Source organism: Platalea leucorodia (assembly GCF_965183815.1).
Source record: "Platalea leucorodia genome assembly, chromosome: 21".
NCBI lineage: Eukaryota > Metazoa > Chordata > Aves > Pelecaniformes > Threskiornithidae > Platalea > Platalea leucorodia.
Genome location: NC_138843.1, coordinates 4703968 through 4727968, shown reverse-complemented (window position 1 = coordinate 4727968; position 24001 = coordinate 4703968). Strand labels below are relative to the sequence as shown.

The following is a 24001-nucleotide window of genomic DNA, read 5'->3' as shown; positions in this document are numbered from 1 at the left end:
CGGTGGCTTAAACCCCGTTGCCGCTGCAGCTTCGCGCTTGGTTCCCTGTGGCTCGCAGGAGGGAGCGAGCAGGCCCCAGCTGAGCTCGGCCTAAGGCCCTGCTCCGTGGGGTTTTGTGCGCGCCCGTCTCCTCCCGCCGCTGCTGCGGGGAGCATCGTCAGCCTCAACAGCGACCGAGGCGGCGGCTTGGCTGCCACTCGCCCTGCGATAAGGCCAACGGCCCTTCTGCTGCTCGCCACCCTGTCGCCTTGGACCCTGGCCTCAACCTTATCTTGCAGAAATCACTGAAGTGCTGAGACACAAGCGGCCGAGTTTATTTATTCAGCATTGCCCTGAACAGCGGAGACATCGCATATGCGCACAGCCGAGCACACACGTTCGCACAAGAGCAGCGGCTCTGATGCCGCATTGCCCCCTTCTCTACAGCTGCTGCAGGCACTGGGGCGAGTGGGATTTCACTAAGCCCAGCTCAGACACCAAGTTTTAGGTTAAACCCCCGCCTAAGATGCCCGGTTCCAGGCACTGCGAATGCCCACCACCACCAGGCTTTGACACAAGGTCGTGCTGTAGAACAGAGCCGCGGCCGGGGCTCGCTGGAGGCGGTGGCGGTATTTGGCAGCGCGGAGGTGCCTCTCGCCCTCTCCTGGGGCTCCTCCCTTGGCCACGGGAACCCGACTCCAGCTCCACTTGCATCCAGGTAACGATTCCTCGTTTGAAACGAGCCCTTTTACACGCGATCCTTCCTTGGCTGTGGGGAGGAGCAGTCCCTCCAGGCACCGGGCAGAACCCTTCAGAAGAGACGGTCAGGAGCTTTCCCCCCGCTCCGGGGCCGGCCCCCCCCGTCCTGCGTTCAGTGAATTCGGGGTACGGGGCCTCCACGGCTGCTGCCGTGGGTGCCCGCAGACCTCCGAGCAGCTGGAGCCCCGACCCCCTCTCCTCTCTCCAAGCGCAGGGACAAAGCCTCAGCCCAGGCCGCAGCTCCGGAGCTCCACCCCAGAACGGCGTTTCTATGATTGTAAGACTACAGCCAGATTTCACACACATTTGTACACAGCCTTATAAATAATCTCTCGCAGAAAACGCTTCACAGAAGGCGGGCCACGTACGCTACTTCAACACCACAATTTATGGCTTCATTATAACTCAAGAAAATAAAAGAGACTCAAAATATTGCACAGACAAACCCAGCAAACGCGAGGTCCGCACCCGCGCCGAGGCAGCGTGTGAGTCACACGGCCTTCCTCCTCTAGGAGAGGAGACAGTTTGCAGGTAAAAAGAGATTTAAAATGATTGGGATGTCATCAGCATGCAGTTAAACGTGCATCGGGGGGAGAGAAGGGCGCCGCTATAAAAAGAAATCGGCCCTGCTCCCTCAGCAGGAAAATTGCAGTTCCTGATTGTTTTACATTCAGCGCAGGAAAAGAAAACTTTGGTTAAAACGTAACGTATAACATGGATTGAAGGTAAACATCGTACTGCCCTTACAGGAACGGAAAGACAAAAACCAGCGAAATAGCAGAGACGTTCAGGAATATCTCAGCATTAGAGCACAGACACAGGCAAACACTGGGCACGAACACGCTCACCACACGGCAGTACGCGGGCCAAAACGCGCGCAGTTACGCGATGCAGAAGGGCTGCGCGATGACCCAGCCTCATTTATTTCAGCAGAGCCCAGGGGACCCTTTTGGGGGGCGCCCGGGGAATCGGCCTCCAGGCTTGCCTCAGTCCACGGCCCAAGGCCTGGGCGCTACGGCCGAGGCGCCGTCTCGGCTGTGGTAGGTGTATCCGCATCCGCGTAAAACTGAGCGATTTGCTCTTTGTACTTCTGGGCCACCACCGGTCTCTTCAGCTTCATCGTCGGGCCTGCGGAAAAAATACAGCACGAGGTTTTCAGGGTGACCGTACCGTTTGGAGACGCAGCTCAATGTTTGAGTGAAGCAAGCCTGGAGGAAGACTGAACAGACATTGACCTCTAAATTTCTCTTTATGATGATTAAAATCTCCCTTCCTTCCCCTGTGAATAGAAGCAGCAGAACCATCCTGCAGCAGACAAGGCAGAACCAAGGGTAGGCGCTGCTCAGCTCCGTTCTGCCGGGCGGGAGTGGGAATTCATCCCGCCCTCCCCAAAACCCTAACAGGGAAAAGCCACAGCGAGGAAGGGCGTGGGCAGCTCCGGTTGTGCTGCCCCTTCGCCACCCAAGGACGGGGTGAGGGGGTGACCCCAAGCGCCCCGCCGCCACTCACCGAGCTCTCCACCGAAGAGAGAGAAGTCCTTCTCCAGAAGGACCCACTTCTGGACTTTCTGAGCATTTGAGACAGCGCCCTCGTTGACTGCCGAGATTCCCTTCTGGATAGCCGCGTAGACAGCCTTGTCCTTGCTGCTGATGATCTCGGAGACTTTGGTAGCCTTGCTGCCCAGTTTCTGACAGTACTCAATAGCTTCTGGAGTGAGATCGTCTCCCGGCTCGCCAGTTTCTACATCTACGTTGCACTGCAAGACAAGTCAGAACAGGGAACTTTACAGCGGTAAACACGCGGTTCCCTTCCTACTAAAACGCCTCACAGCCCCGGGAAGCTGCCTGCCTCCTTCCCCACCCTGGCACTAATTGGCCAATTAATCAGGCACTGCAATTTTCATATGCTTGATGCAAAGCACCACTGCTTCAAATAAAAGCTCGTTGAGGCACAATGCAGATGAAACCCCTTCAGCTCTCCGCGTGCTCGACAGCCGCGTCGATACCAAGGAGCGAGCTGGGTACAGAGCCCATCTTCCAAGTTCCTCTCGCGCTATCCCACGTCGATCCCTTTTTTCTGGACCACAGCTTTACTTCCCTGTACGCCGCAGGAGCGCAGCAGTCTGTTGGACGTCAACACGTGCGGCACCCGACCAAGACAAGCGCGGGACCACCAGCTCCAGGGCCTGGCTCGGCGTCTCGCACAGGGGCGAGGTTGGCCGCCGGTCTCGCTAACGAGCAATTACCACTGTCCTGAGAAACCGCCAGCCTGCAGGGTCGCTAGGCAGAAGCCAGCGCAGGCCTCCCCAGATGCGTCACTGTGGAGTTTAAAGCCAGTGTCTTAAATCACTGACAGCTCATTACTGCCCGGACTGCTCCGGGAGATACTGAAATACGGGTAAGAAAAGCAGAAGGGTTTCTTTTTTCAGTCTTTTAGGTCTTTTACTTCTGTGTCTTTCTGCTTTCTTGCCCTACCTGGTACAGAGAGAAACAGCTGCCCTGAGCAAGAGAACCTGATCGCCTGATCAAGTGGCAACGCTCATTTTTCTGTACAGTTACAACTGCTGTGTGTAACTCAGCTACAAGTCATGCTCCACGATGCCTCCTGTCTCTAGAAGACACTGTAAAAATGTGTAACAATTATCTTCCTCGCTGGAATTAAACGTTTAGCAACACAGGTGGATTCCCATCCTGGTTTCCCTTACCTTCAGCGTTAGAAGCATAGCAAGGAATTTTGCTTTGTCTCCAACCAACATTGCATTGCTGATGATGGGGACAGCATCTTTTACAGCATCCTCGATCGGAACGGGAGGAATGTTCTCACCTCCTGCAGTGATGATGAGCTCTGGAAAACAGCCAAATCTCGATTAATGCTTAGTTTTTCCCCCCTTCCTTCACAATCTGAAATGACTTTATAGCTCCTTTGTGTCTACCGGATCAAATAGCGAGTCTGTGCCCCAGCACCTGGGGAAGGCAGCAAACCAGACGGACTCCAGTCAGGCCAGGAGAGGCGAGCCGGGGGCGTGCAGACAACCGGCATTGCAAAAGCTGCTCCGATGCTGCGGAGAGGTTTGCAGTTTGGGAACGCGGGGTGTGGCGTGCGAGCACCTCGGTACCCTGCCACGGTCACCTGAGGCTCCGAGGCAGGTAAGCTGGTTCCCGAGCTGCTCAGAAACTTCAGTAAAAAATTTGCTGAGGCAAAGCGGAGTTTTTGAAGTTAGGCAGTGCGATACAGAGCAGAGGGGGGCCTGCCCTTCTTGGCTGTCTTTTACAGATTTCTTAAGGCAGCCCCTTTGCGTGACCATTTCTCTCTCTCTGATGACTGAAGTCTTGCATGAAATTGGATTTGTTTGGGGTTGGCCAAAGCGCTGTCCCAAGCACTGCATTGCTGCGAGCGATTTTCACAACAGTGTCAAGCTACTGCTTTCTCTCAGAGGCTACCTAGCAAAGCTAGCTGAAGCTGGAGGGACCTGGACAGGTCTGACACCATAAAAGAAGCAACAAAGCATTAACTATTGCTTCTGAGATCAGAGGATTTCTTCCTTGCTTTGTAAACACACAGTGGTTTCAGAGGTCACCCCTCTCCTCCCATCACCCACCAGGTCACAGGCTCAGTGGCAGGACACGCTGCGGCCATACTCACATTAAAAACCTCAGAAGAATTATTTAAATATTCTTCTGTGCAAGCCACAACCACGTAACTGGCCGGGTCTGAACGCATCGTATCCTAGGACCGCGTAACCTCAAGACAACAGAGTGAGGGGATGCATTACCTTTAATTCTGCCAGTGATGTAGAGGAATCCATCTTTATCGTGCTTGCCAAGGTCCCCCGAATGCAGCCAGCCATCTTCATCAATTGCCTCTTTGGTTTTTTCTTCCATGTTCAAATAGCCCATGAAGATGTGCCTTCCCGAGAAGCAGATCTCCCCGTTGCCATCTCCATCTGGCTTGTGAATCAGTGTCCGGCAGCCCGTGATTTCCTTTCCACAGCTTAGAGAGAGCACAAACACAAACCCATGGCTTTTTTTTTGTTTTAAATTCAATAGCTGAGCAGCAGAGTAAGATTACAGCAGCACCCTCTCAAGCTAAAGTGTTTGAACAAAGCCAAGCAGCTTTTTATTCCAACTGCTTCAGCAAGGAACTTCTAAACTTAAAAGGCATCTGCTTATTAAGGGGATGCACAGAAGAAGTTGTTATTGCAGGGAGATCAGTGCTCACACACCTGGTGTTTTCCACTCATTGTTCTCAAACACCTGAGCTTTGAATTAGAAGATTTATGTCCTTGGCAGCAAACTGTAACTGATGGTGGTATTTGCTCTGCAGACCGAACCCATGGGAACTGAACAAGCCGTTCAAAGCAACAGCACACTCTTACCGCATTTATTCATTTGACATTAAAGTGAACTGCAGGCTAGAGTTAGTAATTCTTCCTTCTTCCCACCAATCCCTCGCTTGGTCCTCAGTTTCTAGAGAATCCAGGTCCAGTTACATTTAAGTAATGCTGCTGTTGCCCTTGGCAGATCTCTCCATCTGCGAGATGTGGCCAAAGGAACTGGCTCCCTAGCGACTTTTTACTGGCCACAAGGCTCTGGGGATGAGCTGCATCAGGCGAGATGGAGGTGCCAGATGCAGGAGAAACCTTAAAGCAACTCCTCCTCCCAGCCAGCAGCGCTCTACTCGCAGAAAGAGCTTTACCTGGTAAGCTTGAACGCGTGAGGTAGAGAGATTGTGTGAGGCCCAGAGCTCTCGCTCATGCCGTACAGCTCAAACACAGGAATGTTCAGACTTAAAAAAAATTCCAGCGTCTCTCTGGTAATGGGAGCAGCGCCCGTGTAGCACTTTGTGCACCGGTCCAGCCCAATGGCCTTCCGCACTTTCTTGTACACCAAGTGCCTGGCTAAGCGGAAGTTCATCGGGACTTCAGAATACCTGGAGGAGAAAAATGGTTGCAAGAGCTCAGTCGTCAAGTAGAACTTCTCCCCCTTCCTCCTTTCATCCTCCTCCTATTTTAGTTTGAGTAAAATAAAAATATTTTACTGAATACTAAAAAAAATTATTTCCCCCTCCAGCCCTTGCTGCTCACCCTCTGGTCCAAGCGCTACCTTTGGCTTTTACTGCCCGCAAGCCTGGCCTGTTACATGGGATGTAATTCCTGATCGGATAGTAAAGCTCTCCTGATATTTGTAACGTCCCTGAAGTGCAGTTCACCATTACCCATTCATCCGCTTCAGGTTTGTCTGCAACCCGACTCCCTTGGCCCACGCCGCCACTTTTCTTCTGAGCGCTGACGATTTTGCGCCGATGGATTTCATTTTTTCTTCCATTTTTTCCCAGACACGAGGAACTCCCAGGAAAGCCGTTGGCCTCACTTCCCGCAGGGTGTCTACCAAGGTGCCCTGAGCAAAGCAGAATTTAATACAGCTTTCAGGAGTGCTTCACTGCAGCCTTCAGCTCAGCGCTGGTCACTAGCCGAAGCTTAGGACTCTGCCACCGATTTTGAGGAACTGCTCCTTTTCAACCGCAGTGGCACCGAGAGAAAGCACTCAAATGCCACAGTGGTTCTGAGAGGACAGCAAGGGTCGATGCTTTCAGTGCCAGCGCTGACACAGCGCCGAGGGAAGAAACGTTCTCTTCTCAGGACACGGATTTAATGGGGGTGGCGTTTTGCAATGTGGACAGAGCAAACACAAAGCCGTTGCTCAACCAAGCTGTCAGGGTGGAGAACTGGTGTCAGGTGAGACACCAAGAAGCTCCTAGTTGTGAAGTACGTGGTCAGCTCATCCGAGCTTGCAATACAGAGTCAAAAGGCAAAGGTCAGAGGGGCTGTATTTGTCAAACCAACAGATCCTTAAACAGGAGCAATCGCTCACTACACAAATGAACCGAGTTAGCACAGCTTTCAGAACCATGAGATAAGTCAGCCACGTTCATTTTAAAGCACCCACCTCAGCTACAAGCAGGGGGACGGGTGTACGATTTTTATTCTCTTATGTTTTTACCTTCAATGCATCTGGTTGAGCAAAGAAAACTTGCACACCGAATGTCATTGCCGACCAAATATCTGACATCTGTGCAGCAATATGACTGAGGGGCAGATAGCTGACCACCAGTTCCTGCTTTTCTTTAGCATCTGTCAGCATAATGAAACGCCCCGCCGCCGATGCCGTCCACGTCAGCTGTAACAAGAACCCACATCAGTATGAGGTGACAGCTCTTCGAGCAGGCACAACACCGAACGCGCAGCTCACAAAACAAGTCCATGACTTCCCCTGATCTTAACATCAGGCACGTTTTTCAGCTGATCTCTGCCCTCCCTCGGTACCCACCTAAGGCCGCAGAATGGGCGTTTATCCAAAAGGATACTTACGTTGTCGTGACTGAGCATTACTCCCTTCGGCTGTCCCGTTGTCCCCGAGGTATATATTAGTGTACAGCACTGGTTAGGCTTCTGCGACTCAATGATTTGTTGGAGCTGAGTATCTGGAACATCTTTGCCAAGGTCCATGAACTCGCTCCACTGTATATGCAAGAGAGGAGCTCAGTCACTTTGTAGGCTATCATTCACACGTGAAATTAAACCCTTTGCTACACATGAAGAGAAGGAAACTGTTTCCTACATCCAAACCTCTGGCAGAATCTGAAAGAGGCTGTACATGAGCACTGTCAGCCCCACAATGTTTTCTGGCTGCCACAAGAGGCATGGCGAGAGGCAGAAAAGGAGACGGACCCACCCCGAGGAAGCTTACAGCTCTGTAGCAACCCTGATATTCACAGGGAGTGCTGAGCTGGAGCAACTGTGGGACCCGAGGCTGCCTTGCAGAGGGCAATACGCTAAAACCCTCCCTCGCAACATGGATTATTGAGGTTTGCACAACAGTAGACATCTGCTTTAGTGAGGCAAGCGATCCCTCACTAAAACCAACGTCAGCTCACGTGACAGTCCCGTGGAAGGTTGCTTGCAAGCCATCAGCTAAACACAGCCAGTATTTACAAGCCATGAAGATGCCCAGTACTTACAGAGTACAGATTTGGTCTCTTCTCTTTTAGCTCTTCCCCATACTGGATAATAGCTTTCAGATGAGGTAGTTTATCCTGAATCTGTGTTAAGAAGGGAGATTTGTTCAGAGGGAGCAAATCCTGCCTGTCCCTTTTAAGCCTAAGTAACCCACCACTTAACACGCTACTGGTACTTGCTATTTTAAGTAACACTAAGAGAATCTCATCTCTGTTACTGAAAGAGAACGCGGAAGCCTTACTAGAGACAGTAATCATTTTGACTGGGATGTTGCAGACAACCTAGGGGATGCTCAATTGTTCGTTTTGGCTTCTCATATTTGAAGCTCGAGGCTTTGCTAAGCTGTGGAACCACCATTCAGCCTCTCACGAGATTTCGCACTAGTGGCTCCTCATCTGGCTTGAACAGGGAGCCCACCAAGTAGGCTGAATCAGTTCACCTCTGCTTTCCGATCCAGCATTTCCCTCAGGTATCGCGCTCCCGCATCTGTCAATAGGATGCTGTAGCCCCCAGCCATTTAAAAAGTATACTTACTTCTAAGATTTTCTGCAGCTGTTTATGGTTTTCCACAACCAGAACGTTAGCACTACAGTTCTCTGCTACATAGTGACAGGCCTCAGGAGAGTTTGTAGTGTAGATACCAACAGCAAATCCACTACAAAAGAAAAGGGGAAAAAAAAAAAAAAAACAAAACAGAAAAGCAAAACACAGAATTAGAGAATAAGTGGAGTTGCTGGCAAATTTCAGACCATGTCAAACTTTACAGAGGAAAAATTTTAGGAAGAATATCCCATAACACACCAACAAAGAGTGGAGGGCTTAATTCCAAGAGCAAAGGCTCTGTTCTGGGGCATGGGAAATGGCAGAATGGTGTAAGGAACCAAAACATCTCAGGTGGAAGAAGGCCATCCAAATCCAGTGCTGTGATTCTCTGGCATTTCCCATCATATTTTTAATGGCAGTGTAAGTAAGCATGTTTTTGGATTAACCTACTGTTCATCTTATTTTGAAAGAAGCACCTGGCTAAAAAAAAAAAATTAATTTTTGTCTCATTAATTCATAATGAAGTAAAGAGAGAGTTTAGGTTCTAGCTATCTTCATTAAATTCAAATATAAGCAGTTGGTTTTGTTCTGGTTTTTTTGTGGTTTGTTTTGTTGTGTTTGGGGTTTTTTTTAATCAAAAACTGCTTCTCACATGAATACCGAAATCGCTATCTGAATGCTAAAGCAAAATGCACGTCGAGAGACACCACTCATTCTTACCCTGCAAGGATAGCTCCAATGTCAGCAATAAACCACTCTGCGGAATTAAATCCCAAGATGCACACTCCATGGAAACGCTCTAGTCCCAGCTGTAAGCAAGAGATGAGATTACAGCAATCTTGTTTTTCCTTTGAAGAATGCTTAGAGTTAATTTACAGATCTCTGCTGCGAGCACAACATCAAGGGAAAAGTTCACGCTATTATACACAGTAATTCACACTGAAAAACTTCCCAAGACCTAACACAGAACCAGTTAAATTTCACATCAGACACTGTCCCACCTCTTTATCAGCAGGCAGGAAAAAAAGGATTTGCTTAGGTCTGCACTCGGTAGGACTACCTCACTGACGCTAACGGTATTATAAACCTGCAACCCAGGCAGTTATTGGTTCCCTTTAGGACAGGAATGAGGAGGTAAGAGGTTAAGTTAGACCACACCTACTGAGACATTTCGTCATTTAGTACAGGTTAGATATGTCAGATATCGATAACGACAAGAGCAACAGGTTGCAATGGCAGTCAGAGGCACTTTGCTATGAAATTCCAGCTGTTGAAGTCCCAGCCTTTAAATCTCCTCCAGCCATTCTCTGGTTTTGTCCCAGAGTGGAATTATGGAGACTGGAAGATCCCATCGTAGCAGTAAAAACAGAGCGGCCTTAACTTCAAGAAATAGGACTTCATAACGTAACAGTAAGTGCATGTAATGTTGGTTTCTCTCTCTCAGCGTCTTAACTCCCAACAGCACAGGCAAAAGGCTCAGCCACTTTGGACATTGAAGTCTGATTCAGAAGCATCCCTTCAAGTTTTTTCTTAGAAAGACTAAAATTTACATGCCTCACGAGGGGTGTTGTCGAGGCTTGACATATACCTCAAACACCTCTCTTTAAATGTTTCCTTACGTACTTTTTCCTTAGTTGAATGTGGAAGCAACTTGCAAGAAATTCAAACAAACACACTGCGGTAATTACTGAGCCGTTCACGGCACGTTCAGGTATTTCCCTGTCACTTTAAGACTCACTCAGCAAATTTGTGTGTTTAAGATATAGTTGACCACAGCCATTTCGGCAGTTAAATTGACTGAACTCAAGGAGGAGCAGAATTCATCAAAAGCTTACCTTCAGAAAGCTTTTTGCTGCTTTCCAGCACTCGTCATAGTACATCTTATATGTTAGTTTTATCCACTGGCCACCCTTCTTGGATGCGAGGGCGTAATAATCACCATATTTACTAGCAGCTTCCTGGAAAAGGTCGTGAACAGTCTTTGGTGCCTCACTGCCTATGCCCTGTTCGTCCATCCTCAGTCTGACCTCTCCATCTCGTCGTGTTGTCCACACGCTGGAGGTAGGAGGGGAAGAGGCTGCTTTGAAAGAAAAGTGTTCAGCATCTTGTATTTAGAAATTGCCTGCTGCCATAACAGAAATATAAATACAAGTATCAAACATGAAAGCAAATGCTAGTATACCCCCTCCCGCCCCCCTTTTTTGACCTTTTATTCTTGGCAAGTTTGCCATACAACTCCCAGTATTTTAGACCAGGACAAACAGATGAAGCCTCTAAAGCACTTTCAAAACTCTGTTAAACATTTCCCATCTACATCCCCCTCTAACCTGCTTTGCTGCTCTAAAGCTCTTGCGCTGGTGAGGTGGCAGCTTCCTGCAACAATCACATACACCGTGCTTTTTTTCTTTTAGTTTTCTTTTTTTTTTTTTTAAGGGGGACTGACAGTCGTACATTATTACCTGGTAGATAAGCATTAGGCAGCGACACTACCTATTTTACTCCTTGAAGCACATCTGTGCTTTAAAGTCAAAGTTCAAGAGGCTTCTGGACAAACCATCCTGCAATTTGAGGTTCTTCTTCCATTGTTATGGTTTGATAAATTCCTCTCTCATTTCAATAATAATTTTATGCACACCGCAGTAACTAAAAATTCTTTCCACTTACCTTTGAAGCCAAGCGTGTCTACCTGACATCCCTCTGTCTTAATATCTTCAACTGCCTCAGTGTTGTGGACCTCAACAGTTCTGCAAGGCAAAAGCAATTAGTCCTGGATAGGCTGAAGAACGCCTCAGGCACGCTTGCTCCATCACTTAATTATATTAGACCTTGGATGTCAAACAAAGATTAGTGGTTCCCGATGTTCTGCAGATGATTTTATTAATTTTACTAGCCCGCATGGCTACGGCAACGAAACAGGTCGCTCCCAGAGTGTGCAAGCTTTGCCTGCGCTGCTTTTAAACACATGTATGTTGTCCTAACTGTAGCTATTGTTTCAGATAAGCTGCAGAAGAATCCATAAACACGTCGTCCAGAAAACACTGATAATTTAATACCACAGGCCTGTTCTAGGTGCCTGAAACAAAGGGTCTACAGCGGTGAGGAGGAGGAGGGCAGGAAGGGGCACACGGATGTGGCGCTCATCTCCTGCCTGCCACGTGCGAGCCTGAGGAAGGGGAGGCCCCAGCGGCGGAGCAGCAACCCCCCGGCGGGGAAACCCACGGAGCTGTCCTGCAGAAGGCCGGGCCAGCTGAAGGGCAGGAAATTGATTTAACAGGAAATCTTGTTCTTAGGCATTCCCAATAAAGTCAGTCCATGGGGCTCCCACCAGATGTCTGAAGAAACGCAAACAGGCCCATCCCCGTCTGCTCCAGCCACGCTCCCCACCAGGGGCCAGCTCAAAGTTGCCCCTTTTACTTTCATCCTTGCAAGATCTGGTGAGGTGCCACCTGCCCGCATTTGTAGAACCGTGTTCTTCCTCCGTCCCTTTCCAAGATGGACTTTCTCACAGCCATAAGCGACAAGGATAAGGAATAACCAAGTCGCACGTCCCACTTCAGACCACAGGTTGGAAACCAGACCCTGTGAGATTTGATATTTGAGTCCCTGTGCTCTGCTCCCTGGAAGGGCACCCCACCCTCCAACCCACAGGCAGATGACGCTTGTTCCCCTACCCCGGGCAATACCCTGCCTGTACCATCACCATAGCGCTAAGGTCCAAGGTTCAGTCGACCCAAGATTATATCCCAGAGAACCAACGTTCCCATCTTGCCTTGCCGAAGAGCCCTCCCGGGGCCCTTCGCTCCAGGCCATCACGAAGGTGTTTCTTTCTTCATGCCAGCGCTAGGTGTTTACTCTTCCCCATGGCAATGTTTGGTGCAAGGTTTCTCTCTAGCACTGACTCCCAGGTCTTCTAGAAGGGCTGCAGGCCCCTGACATCACAACGGCCCCAGCCCTCCGCAGGGGCAGCTCCGGGGCAAAAAGAAGCCCCGACATCTCTGCCTGTCGCGATCGGACCACGCCAGCGGACAGGCAGGAGCTCCTCTGGTCCCATGCAACCTCCTCAGCCTCATCCCAGCAGGGCTCCCACCGAGCCCCACATTGTCTTCCCTTTCTACTAGGCCAAAGAGAAGACAAGTCAGCAGAAGGCACTGGGGGAATTTCAGTGTCAGGGGTCAATCGCTTCCCTCTGCTTTACGTTTTCTCTGCATTTCTAGGGGAGAGTCAGCTCTTACTGCTTTGGGCAGATGAGAGGGTTTAAGGCGCAGAGAAGATTTGACATTGCTACTCCTGTTACTGTCCAAAAGCAGAACTGCTTCTCCTAACTGATCTGCAAGCCAGAAACCAGAGGGAAGTAAATATTTTTTTTTTCTTTATTTCCCGCAAAGGGATTACAAGATGTTCCCTACTACGCGTTTCCTCCTCATTATTGAGAACATTTTTCAGCACAAATTAATCCTCAGTTGCAACAGATCTGCACCATTTCTCCACTAGCTTTTATGATCAAAGCATGCAAACGACCCAGTAATATAAGCAAAAAAGCCCCAGCTACTTCCCTTACAGTGAATCACGTCATCTTTTTCTCCCCCTTACTACACATAGTTCAAATGCAGCGTAAAAAAAATGAGGCAAAGAGTTTTTTGTCTGCCATATCCCATTACCCTGTGGTGACATACAGACCTTTAGCTACCCGGCTGCTCTCTAGTAAGAGGCTCCTTAGATTTACAGGCAGACTAACAGGAGTTGGATAAAAATCAGCATAGGTACCGCACACAAACTATCCCCTACAGAGGCACGCCTCTCTGTTTACAGTACAGCAACACTTCACAAACAACGTAGTACTTGCTGGGTATTCTAAGTGTTCGATCAGGGCCCTCCCAATTTCATAGAATTAGCAATCACGTGAAGTGCCTTTGTAAGAGGCGATCTTTCTGACTATGCAGAATATTCTGCCATTCCCGTGCTTTAAGTTTATGTTAAACGCACGCTACTTCAAGCTCTGTACTCTGTGTGGTAGCTATGCACAGCAAATTTAATTCTGTTCCTCCTCTTTTGAGAGGGTGAGATTGTAGATTCAGCTTTTGGATTTTGGAAGTTGTAACAACTGCTTGAAATTTCTTCAAAAAAAAAATCTTAATTAATCTAAGTAAGCACGACAGAATACAAACTCTATCCTACGTACACAGGTCACCACAGAAAATAAAATCTTAAATTACACAAACCTTGTTGAAGAGTTGAGCAGTACGTCATCCAGTGACACCTCACAGTTCCCTCGAGGATCCGAATTAAAATAAGCCGTGGGGACCGGTTCCGCAAGTGCCATCCGTGCGTCTGACTCACACAGCATTGTCCCTGTAAAAACAGGTTTCAAAAATTAAAATGCAATCAAACACTACAGTAAAATCAGCTTCTGCTGATGTAGCTATCTGACCGAGGCAATCCCAAAGCAGGCACGACTCGAGACTGCTGTATTTGCATGGAACACGGTAAATTCTAACAGCGGACGCAGCGTGCTCTGCACCGCGCTCGGTTCATTCGAAAAACCTGATCAGCGGTAGGTGATACATCCACTCCCTCATCCAAAAACCAGCGTGACAATTACAGCTTTGAAAGAACACCGCGAGCCTAACGATTTAAATTTTACATTCCCTTTGTCCCAAATGCTCCCGCTCGGCTCTCAGACCCCCCACCCCCCCAAAACCCAGCACCGCCGGGCTCCGGGCCCAGCCTTACAACGCATCGCCTCCGCCTTTGTGCAGCCTCTCCTCCCGCAGCCGCTCCAGACCAGCGCCAAGGACAACGACGTGTAATATCTTTTATTTTTAAACTAGCGCCCAGGAGGCAGATCTGGAGCATCTTATGTCATGTGGTGCCTGCCTCGCAATTGGAAGCAGCTCGTCACCCCACACCGCCGCCTCTTAAGGAAGCTCTGGCCCCGCGCCTGCCCACCAGCCTCGGGCACGCCAGGGCTTTGGGGTCCCCCCTGGGGGGCACGGCCCCAGGACACCCCGGGGATTTAACCTGTTCGCGTAAAAATCGGCGCTTTTGCAGCCGCTGTGTTTTCCGCGGCTCCTACGCTGCTCTCAGTACTTTGTCGTTAGGGGATTTCAGCACCTAAATGAAGCGTCTTCTAACGCTGAGAGCAGTGTTGGGTTAATTTAAGTATATTTACTACACTTAAGTTTATTTAAGGCTTACATTTGTCAAAAGCGTTTGATGTGTATGACTTGACAGGCTGAGCTTTGTTTCAAGGCATTTCTAACTGATTGGAGACGAATCTCATTATCCTTGATCTTTTTAAAAAGTGGATTTTAGCTTGCTATTTTGTACCTGCCTTAGACAGACGCGATTTAAAGCGGGCAATGTGAAGAGCGTGTTTGTCTGAATGACGACAGCCAGGAGCAAAAGGAAAGAGCCCTTTTATCTAACGAGTCCGACACAGCCGAGCGGCAGCCTTCTGCCCCGATGGGTGGGGAAAGCCGTGCCCAGCCACAATTCACAGCAGGCAGACCTGCCTCCAGCCCAGGAAAGCACGTCCCCCCCTTCCGCTTCCTCATCTACGCAAGGACACGTTGCTGCTCACGCCACGCTCTGCTACAGCCTACAATCCACAATGCAAAAATAGTTTAATTCACAAGCAGCTGAGAAAAGGATGTCTCCAAAAGTCCCATCTCTGAAGCTCCGAGATAAGCAGCAGACGTCACCCAACGCCCCATTCTAGGCTAAAACACCAGAGTGGTTTATTCTGGGTTGGGTTTTTTTTTTTTTTTTAATAAGACAGCTGTGAAAAAAAGGGCTTTTTCTCTACAGAGCAGCCCAGTGCTAGGAGCAGCCACCCAGACCTGCGAAACCTGGGTTTAGTTCCCTCCCCAGCCTGGAGGAACTCAAACCCACATCCAGAAGAGCACGCCGGTTACCAGACTGCGTGGTGCCTGCTGGAGGTGTCACCGCCGCCTCTCTTGCTCAAGGAGAGACCCAGGCACGAGGCGAGGAGGAACGTACTGTAAAAGCTGTCATCAGGCCTGACCCCCTTTCGCAATACTGTACCCACATTCCTTCCCAGCGCCCCACACCAAGGGGTTTAAGGCTCCCCGTGTCCCTGAAGGAAGCTTTTCTCTCTGCACTAACTACAGCCTTTCTCCTGCCGTCTGCTCTTGAATGCAGCCAGAAAGTTTCAAGGGAAAGGGTGGAGGTGTCCTCACGCCAGCTATCTCACAGCACAGCCTGGCGAGCTCGTGGGCGGCAGAGGTTGGTTGGAAACACGTTGGGCAAAGAAAGGCAGAAGCCTCATCTCCCAGACAAGCGTTGCGGCTGGTAGGCTGCGGGTTTGTGCCTCAACCCCCGTCACTCAAGAGGAAAAAGCGTTTCACAGTGGAGCCGGTAACTGCATGCTGCCCTCGCTGCGCTGTGCATGTGCTCTTCACCCAGACCCCTGCATGGGCTAAAACCCTGGCAGCAGGGTCTCTTGCTGATGGGCATTTGGTTCCCAAGTGTGGGCACACCAGGTACGGCACAAAGATCAAGGACACGAGGCTGCACAAGCTGAAAGGCCAGGGAGACACAGCAGGACATCACTGTCACTGTCACATCCAGTGGGATGGGTTCTGCAAGGAGAATCTAGATGTCAACGCCACACGGCCCTCGGCACCTGGAGAGCAAGAGCACCTCCCTGCACACGCAGCAGCAGAGCTTTTGGGGTGCCCAGGCACACTTGCACCATGGACCAGAATGCCGAAGTGCAGCCTGGTTGTGCAAGTTTCCTTGTGAACGTAGGCCACGGGAATCCCAAGTCAGTCATGCATTTTATATAATAAACTCAGGTTAGAAACAAAAATTTGGCAATATATATATATACTCTCGCTAGCTCTGCTGAGCACTGCAGCTGGCCCCATCCTTCCCTGGTTGCTCAGTTCCAAGCAAAGCTATGCTACGCAAGCCATTGGAAAACACACACGCGCTCACCAGAGCCGGGCTTAACGCTCACGGTAGCTCACCGCGGGTGAATGGGATCAGGAACGATCCTCTCCTGCCCCGCGCTGTTTCCAGGGGAGTTAACACACTGCGACGCACCACAGAAGTTCAGGAACACGAAGAACACACACCCAAACAAAAACCTGCTGAAAGAAACCTCCCTTTTAATTAAGCCTGTGTGACAATTTAAGTCATTGAAATACAAAGCATCTTCTGCTTCGAGGGAGCGCTGCTCCCTAGAAGTGGAAGCTCGTGAACGATTTCACTGAACCCGCTGCGGAGCCTCACTGACAAAGCAGAAGTTTGACTACGTGGAAACTCGTGGCACTCAACGGGACAGGCGTGAAGGTTTCATTTATAATAGGCTCTAAACAGGCCTTTACTGAAAACACACACAGAGCTTCAAAAACATCAGTTCCAATTCCAATTCCTGCATCTGTTCATCAGCCACCTCGACCTTTTCCAGCACAGCCCACTTCGCTCCCTGTTGCCGACTTCTTTTCTTTTTACTGGTAAAGCCACCACCTCTGATCCGGTCCAATTTGCACTGCGCAGATCAGCGTTAGGAGATTGCCACATTATCTCGCTGCCTTTCCACATTTCCACCAAAACTGAAACTTGGTCTCTTTCTTCCTTTGTTTTCTTTAAAGATTTATTAAGTGAGGAAACAGAAGCCAAGCAACCCACTCTTCCTCTTTTAGATAAATTCCATTTTGAAAAGGGCAGTGATAAAAAACTTCCTATGCACTGAAGGTTTTCTCCTGGGCAGCACCACTGACCACAGGTCAGCGAACGGCTGTGCTGGGAAATTATCCGATGCCCTCCTGGTGCAGGAGCAGGGAGAACAGGAGGAAAAATAACCCAAACTCCTCTAAGGATGATACCGAAGATCTTAAACAAACGACAGGACTGCAGGCAGATATTCGACCCCGCCGCGGCGCCGTCAGAGCCGCGCTTTGGCCGAGCACAGCTGCCCACAGACCAGAGAAGGGCACCGGCGTGGGCTGACACCAGAGGCTTCAGCACCGCGCAGCTCCTCAGCCACGCAGGCCACCGCGTAACTCGTTATTCTAAATTTTACACCGTTTGCTGGGGAATTCACCGAAAATATCCCGCTGTCCCGGAGGAGCGGTGTGACTCACAGGAGGCTGGTGTAAGTTCCTCTTTCTTAGGCAGCTGTTGGCCTTACCGAGCCATCCGGGCCCGTTTGCCTGCGGGTGGGAAATCCCCTCAGGCAGAGGGCACGGGGCTGCGTTTTCGGAGACGCACCACCCGTGTTTCTGCCAGCTTCCACGCCACCCGAGACTTTCTCTCCACTTGAAGCCCGGCCAAGCTCGGAGCGGTACCGGAGCGCCCCAAGCCACCTCACGGTACCTCACCGGGGTGGGACCGGTGGCAGCGGCCCGCGGGGAAGGGACGGGCCTTCGCCTCGGCCCACCCGTGCGGCCTCGGCCCACGGCGCTGCTCCCCTGACACCCAGGTGGGCCCCCAACGCGCTAAGGGTTTATTGAGCCAAAACCTCCAAGTATTTTGGCCCCGTGGGCCAGGCCGCCCCACTCGTGACAGGGGCGTCGAGAGAACTCGGTGGAAAGATTAATTCCACAGTGAAAGAGCGGAACCCCCGAGACGGGTGGGCTCGGCACCCGCGCCAGCCTCCCGCTCGGGACACCCAGAGGCTCCGGGGGCCACGGCGTGGGCACGGCCAGACCGGGCCCGCGGAGCTGCGACCCCGCCGCCGCCCCCCTGCCCTGGGCGGGCCCGTCACGACTCGCGTGGGCGCCGGCGCGTTTCCCGCCCTGCCTTTCCCGCGCCGCGATGAACCGACACCGCCCCCGCCACGCGCAGCCGACCGCGAGGGGAAGGCGGGAACGGCGCGCGTGGGCCGCCGCCGCCCCCCGCGCGCGCACGCGCCGTTACCTCAGGAGCCGGCGGGCGCGCGGCGAACCCCCCACGCGGCGCGACAGCAGCTGCCGCGCGCCGCCACGCGGGGCCCTTTAGAGCGCTCGTGGCGAGGGGCGGGGCCGCGGCCCAGAAAGGGCGGGTCCCTCCCCCTCCGCCCCGCCCCTTCCCCCCCTCGAAAGACCCCGCGCCGCCGCCCCATTGGGCGAGGCGGCCGTCGGAAGGCGGCGGGGCCCCGCCCACCTCCCTTCCCGCGGCGGCGGAGGTCACCCGCGGTCGTTGCCCCGCCGCCGGGCCGCCTCTGGCGGCGCGGCCGCCGCCGAGCATCGGTCGTCGGCTCCGGGCCGAGCACCGCGGCCCCTCCGGGCAGCCCTCGGCTCCCGCAGGCCGAAGGCAGGACGGGCTGAGCCAGCGAGGCGGTGGGAGAGGCGTGAATCGCCTCACGGTCACCCCGCAACCGGTTTCTGCACCTCAGAAATCGATAAGCCGCTGCAAGCGTGAGGTGTTTCTGCCTGCGGCGCACTGCTGGGCGGCCTTATCTGCCCAGCAAGGAGAAATAAAAGCGAGAGGAAGAGAAACGGTGCGATGGTTGCTCACAGCGGAGGTGCTGCAGCTGGCGGAGCACGGCCCCCAGCAAACCAGCCCCGCGCTGCTGGTTTCTGTTCAGCACAAGCGAAGGAAAGGGCTGGATCTGCGCCGAGCAGCATCGCGGGCACCAGCGGCGGGCGGTTCTGGCCGTGGCGGCAGCGGGAACCTCGTTACCAGGCCTGGGGCAGAAGCTCCACCATCTCCTGCCCTCCCTGGGTCTTGCTTATTGAAACTGAAGTCCCATGGCACATTTTTTAATTTATTTTTTTTAAAGGTTATGGTCAGGTAGATCATCGAACTGTCCTCAGTTGTTTCTAGCTGATAAAAGTTGCGGAAAAGCCAGAATTTTGTTTATCCTGTTAGCAAAACAGCTGTATCCGTCAAATGACTTTTGTGACCAAGAATTTCCAATCGTATTTTTCCTGCAAATTCTTCTCTCCCTCCCCTCCAGATACTCCCCACTCACACGGGGTGGGGAGGGTATGGTTCACGCCATTTCGTTGATGAGCAAACCTAAGGAATATGTCATGAGAGAAGCTCCTGCCAGAAGGCTGGGGCTGCAGCTGGAGCAGTGGCATTTCCAGAGGACAGAACAACACTGAGGATATTGCAGCTGCAAAACAGCAACAGCACAGAGAGAGGGTGGCTGCTGTCTTGTATCAGGAACAGCGTGGCCAGCAGGAGCAGGGCAGGGATGGTGCCCCTGTGCTGGGCACTGGTGAGGCCGCCCCCGAATGCTGTGCTCAGCGCTGGGCCCCGCACCCCAAGGCGGCCATGGAGGGGCTGGAGCGTGGCCAGAGCAGGGCAGCGAGGCTGGGGCAGGGGCTGGAGCACAAGGCTGGGGAGGAGCGGCTGGGGGAGCTGGGGGGGCTCAGCCTGGAGAAGAGGAGGCTGAGGGGAGCCCTCATCGCTCTCTGCAACGGCCTGAAAGGAGGCTGGAGCCGGGGGGGTCGGTCTCTGCTCCCCAGGAACAAGCGATGGGACGAGAGGGAACGGCCTCAAGCTGCGCCAGGGCAGGTTTGGGTTGGGTATTAGGAAGAATTTCTTCCTCCAAAGGGCTGTCAGGCCCTGGCCCAGGCTGCCCAGGGCAGGGGCTGAGTCCCCATCCCTGGAGGTGTTTAAAAGCCGGGGAGATGTGGTCCTTAGGGACATGGTTTAGTGGTGGCCTTGGCAGTGATAGGTTAACGGTTGGACTTGGTGATCTTAAGGGTCTTTTCCAACCTAAACGATTCTGTGATTCTAAGTCAGCCCCAGGAGCCCTGCACCGTGCTGTCTGCAGGTCCAGGCACCCAAGAGTTCTTGCTTTGTCAGCCGTTTGCTATCTCACAGTCTGAGCCTTCCCTTGCAGCTTCACTGCACTCCTCTCCCTGCCCCAGCTATCTCATCTGCTCCTCTCTGCAGCCTGCCCAAATCCATTGCCAATCTACGGCTCTGCTTTGATTCAGATGGCAAATTTATTCTGAAGACCAAGGATACAAACAGCATCCGGAAAGTCGGGGAGATCTGTAAACTTAGCAGACCGCTAACCCTCTTACTCCAGTCATGCCTTGGTCGTTAGCCAGTACCTGCTGTGCTGACGAGGGGCATGTAATTCTCAGCGAACCAAGAAAAGATTCAGTGACACAGCCCAAAGGTTAACTGAAGTGGCAGGAGTAACCAGTTCTATTTTTGGTGATGCCCTGAGCCAACAAATTACCTTGGGCAAGCTGCTTTTTTGTGCTCCCGGTGTCCTTGTCTATCAAACTGAGGTTGCATCACTACCAAGGCAGCTGCCACGGTGTTTGCAAAACTCCCATCGGTTCCGGGACCAAAGGGGACCGTGTTACTGGTGAAGGACCAGGCAAGAGCAAAGATAAGCGCAGATGGTCCTCAGGCAGCTCTGCCACAGGGAGGAGAGGGACCGTTCTCACTGCCTGCAGGGGATCGGCTTATACCTTGGCGTAACTACAAGAACGCTTATTATTGATCGGTGATAGCACAGCCCAGCCCTTTATAAACAAACATGGAGTTAAGCTTGAACTAGCAAATGCCCCAGCGTGACTGCGCTCTTTGTCAGGTATCGCCTTTGCTGGCTCTATACTTACTAGCAATTAACTCGAGCGGAGTCCCAGGGTTCTCGCTTTCCGAGGCACGAAGAACAGAGTGGCCCAAGAAGCTCCAGGAACTATTATCTCGATGATCTTAAGGGTCTTTTCCAACCTAAACAATTCTATGATTCTATTAGCGCAGTACAGAATCGCTCCTCTGGGGTTAATTTTAGCAACGGCTGGCTAGGCCAGGAAGGACTGGAAAGTCTTTGCAGGTATCAGTTCCAATCACTGGCTTGTGACGGATCTTACTGAACTTTCATGCCATGAAAATTGCAACCAGCATAAGTTATGTATACTGGCGGGGGGGAAGAAAAAAAAGCATTAAATACATGTCTCAGTCCTGCATTTGTTGGCTACAGGGAGGAGACAAGTGAAGAAAAGTATAATAATATCTACTCTCTGCATAGACATTTTCAGTCTCTGGGACTTCAAAGGGAATAAAGGCCAGTTTCTCATCTGATGCCAATCAACATAGCTCTGCAGAAGAAGCCGTGCCCTGTGGCGTGCGTCCTGCCAAGATCAACATCCAAAGCCAAGCCGTGTATTTTGCAGTGAAGGAGCAGAGAAGCGAGCATAGTGCCTTGGTGGTTGGCTCTGTAAAGCAGACCTAGCAATTGAAATGCGTTGTCTAAATGATCAGCCCACATTAGAGTGTTAATATAGATTATCCAAATAAATTGTCAAATACTAGTATAAAGTTATAATTGTGGTTTGAGACAGGTTTGAAGAACTGTCACGTCTGCTGCCCTTAGAAAAGGCAGGTCACGAAGTGTGAGAGCTGGGGAAGAGTTCTTGGCTACAGAGTCTGCCTGTGGAGCTTCCAGAAGATACCAGGCAAATGTGGAGCATTCAAGAAACGCTAAAAACCTTCCCCTTTGAAGATGCCTTTCCAGTAGAGCCACTCTCAGCAATCAAAGTTTGACATTACCTTTAAATCGTGTTTGTGACACGAGATCGTGGGAGAGGGGGAGGTGGCTGCAGGTTAAACGGCCTCGAGCTCTGTTGATGAGACAGGCTTGGCCTCGAAGGGGGGACCAAAAACTCCACAGAACCCATTTTGTTCCTGTTGGTAAATTTTATGGTGAGGACACCCAGATATTGCAGTGTCGTGGTTTAACCCCAGCCAGCAACTAAGCACCACGCAGCCGCTCGCTCACTCCCCACCAGTGGGATGGGGGAGAGAATCAGAAGGGTAAAAGGGAGGAAACTCGTGGGTTGAGATAAGAACAGTTTAATAATTGAAGTAAAATAAATTAGAACAGTTAAATAGGCAAAGCAAAAACCGTGCACGCAAACAAAACAAAACAAGGAACTCACTCACTACCTCCCATCGGCAGGCAGGTGCCCAGCCATCTCCAGGAAAGCAGGGCTCCACCACGCGCAACGGCCACCTGGGAAGACAAACGCCATCACGCCCAACGTCCCCCCCCTTCCTTCTTCTTCCCCCAGCTTATATATACTGAGCATGATGTCATACGGTATGGAATAGCGCTTGGGCCAGTCTGGGCCAGCACTCCCCCCGGCTGTGCCCCCTCCCAGCTTCTTGTGCACCCGGCAGAGCATGGGCAGTTGAAAAGTCCTTTACCACTGTGAGCGCCACTTAGCAACTACTTAGCAAGAACAAAACGTCAGTGTATCCTCGACATTGTTCTCATCCTAAACCCAAAACACAGCCCCATACCGGCTACCAAGATGAAAATTAACTCTATCCCAGCTGAAACCAGGACATGCAGCGAGTTGGAAATGCAGATACATTGCATGATTTCGATCCATTTAATGGTCTGCTTGGATCACTTACAGTAGGACAGCAGCATCTTGGCTGTCTGTGCCTGGGACATTACGGCTCGTTGACTGCTGCAATATGTCACCTTTTCCTGAGTGTAGCCACACTCCTGGAGGTACCCGAAAGACGTGTGGACGTGGCGCTTAGGGACGTGGTTTAGTGGTGGACTTGGTAGTGTTAGGTTAACGGTTGGACTCGATGATCTTAAGGGTCTTTTCCAACCTAAACGATTCTCTGATTCCTTCATGTTTCCATCCTGCCTTGACATTTGCAGGTATTTAACATGCTGCGGCAGAAGACTAAGGTGGAGGAAGATGCCATTGAGGACAGAGGCGTCCCTCACAAGACAAGAGCGGTAGGATAAGTGCCTTGACAAGACCCAGGATAAATGCAGACTGGGGCCCTGGTACTTCAGGCTCGTGCGTGTCAAATCACCTGACTGTGGTTAGAAACGCTGATGTACAGCCAGCACACTTCTTCCTGACAGGGGTTAGTTTGTTGGTGAGGCGCAGGCTGGCTGCTGCCGAGAGCCACGTTCTTCATCTTGGCCACAAACTTCCTGTGACCTACAGAACATCACTCTGCTTTCTGGTGAGACAGAAGAAATTCCATTTGCAAGTTCTTTCCTATCTCAAGCAAAGAATCATCTCTTTATACAGCTGTGAACGCAGAGAGAGAGTAGAAATAAGTTTCTTCTTCAGCTTCATCATTCCCCATATGGAACAAGTCATATCTGCCTACCTAAATGACCCAAGACAGTTTACACAACCTTTCACGTTTGTCCCCCTTCCCATCCAGCCCTGGCATTGGATCCGTAAGCTATTCTGGGCTAGCATTCCTCCGATAACGCTCACCAGTTTCCAACTCCAGAGTCACTGGGAGCAAATGACTCAACCCGACAAGCAGTTGCACCTCAGGACGTTGACTTGAAAGATAACGGGCGGGGGGGGCAATACACTAGTTCAGAAATTTCCACATGAAGCGCGACAAGAGGAGAATGAACGCTCTGGGAAAATATGCTGGTAAACACGCAGTCACGAGGAACGAAGGGAGACAGAAGAGTCTGTTTATAGCATACTCATTTCTAAACTTAAACAGGTTACGTTATCTTTCCCACCAAGGACTTGCAGCATCTCTCTGGTCGTGTGAAAGGGTCTTCAGCAAATAGGTGTAGGTGCCTCTGGGAAAAAAACAAACAAACCAACCACAAAACCCCAAAAAACCTCCACACAATAAAAAAAGACACACGCATGCTAAAATCCCATACCAAATTAAGTTCTAGATTCATATCCGACGCTCAGCTGTCACAAATCAACATAGCTTCACCAACGCCAAGGAGTCTGCGCCAGAACACGCCTGCGGATAACTGACCTCTGC

The 24001-nt window shown here is 51.2% G+C and overlaps 1 protein-coding gene across 5 annotated transcripts; it reads right to left on the bottom strand.

Annotated features, from left to right (window-relative positions):
- Nucleotides 1-24: 24 nt before the first annotated feature.
- Nucleotides 25-18264, bottom strand: ACSBG2 (acyl-CoA synthetase bubblegum family member 2). Of its 5 annotated transcripts, none has more exons than XM_082330925.1 (16): nucleotides 18182-18253; nucleotides 16256-16407; nucleotides 13516-13645; nucleotides 10961-11040; nucleotides 10132-10376; nucleotides 9017-9105; nucleotides 8288-8408; nucleotides 7756-7836; nucleotides 7106-7255; nucleotides 6738-6914; nucleotides 5953-6134; nucleotides 5434-5667; nucleotides 4511-4728; nucleotides 3443-3582; nucleotides 2248-2494; nucleotides 25-1866 (listed from the first exon to the last, which is right to left on the bottom strand). In XM_082330925.1, the coding sequence occupies exons 3-16, from the start codon at nucleotides 13638-13640 to the stop codon at nucleotides 1751-1753; spliced, it is 2205 nt and encodes a 734-aa protein (XP_082187051.1). In that variant the 5' UTR covers nucleotides 13641-13645; nucleotides 16256-16407; nucleotides 18182-18253; the 3' UTR covers nucleotides 25-1750. The 5 variants fall into 5 exon arrangements, with proteins under 5 accessions (XP_082187051.1, XP_082187053.1, XP_082187052.1 ...); XM_082330927.1 differs by having other exon boundaries at nucleotides 16256-16410; nucleotides 18182-18215; XM_082330926.1 differs by lacking the exon at nucleotides 16256-16407 and having other exon boundaries at nucleotides 18182-18264.
- Nucleotides 18265-24001: the final 5737 nt, after the last annotated feature.

Bases quoted from the DNA above. Each gene is read 5' to 3' on its own strand.
- ACSBG2 (XM_082330923.1), bottom strand. The intron at 6,135-6,737 runs GTAAAAACATAA...TGCTTTGCTCAG, and splicing joins CTCAACCAGATGCATTGAAG to GGCACCTTGGTAGACACCCT. The intron at 2,495-3,442 runs GTAAGGGAAACC...CTTGTCTTGCAG, and splicing joins CTATGCTTCTAACGCTGAAG to TGCAACGTAGATGTAGAAAC.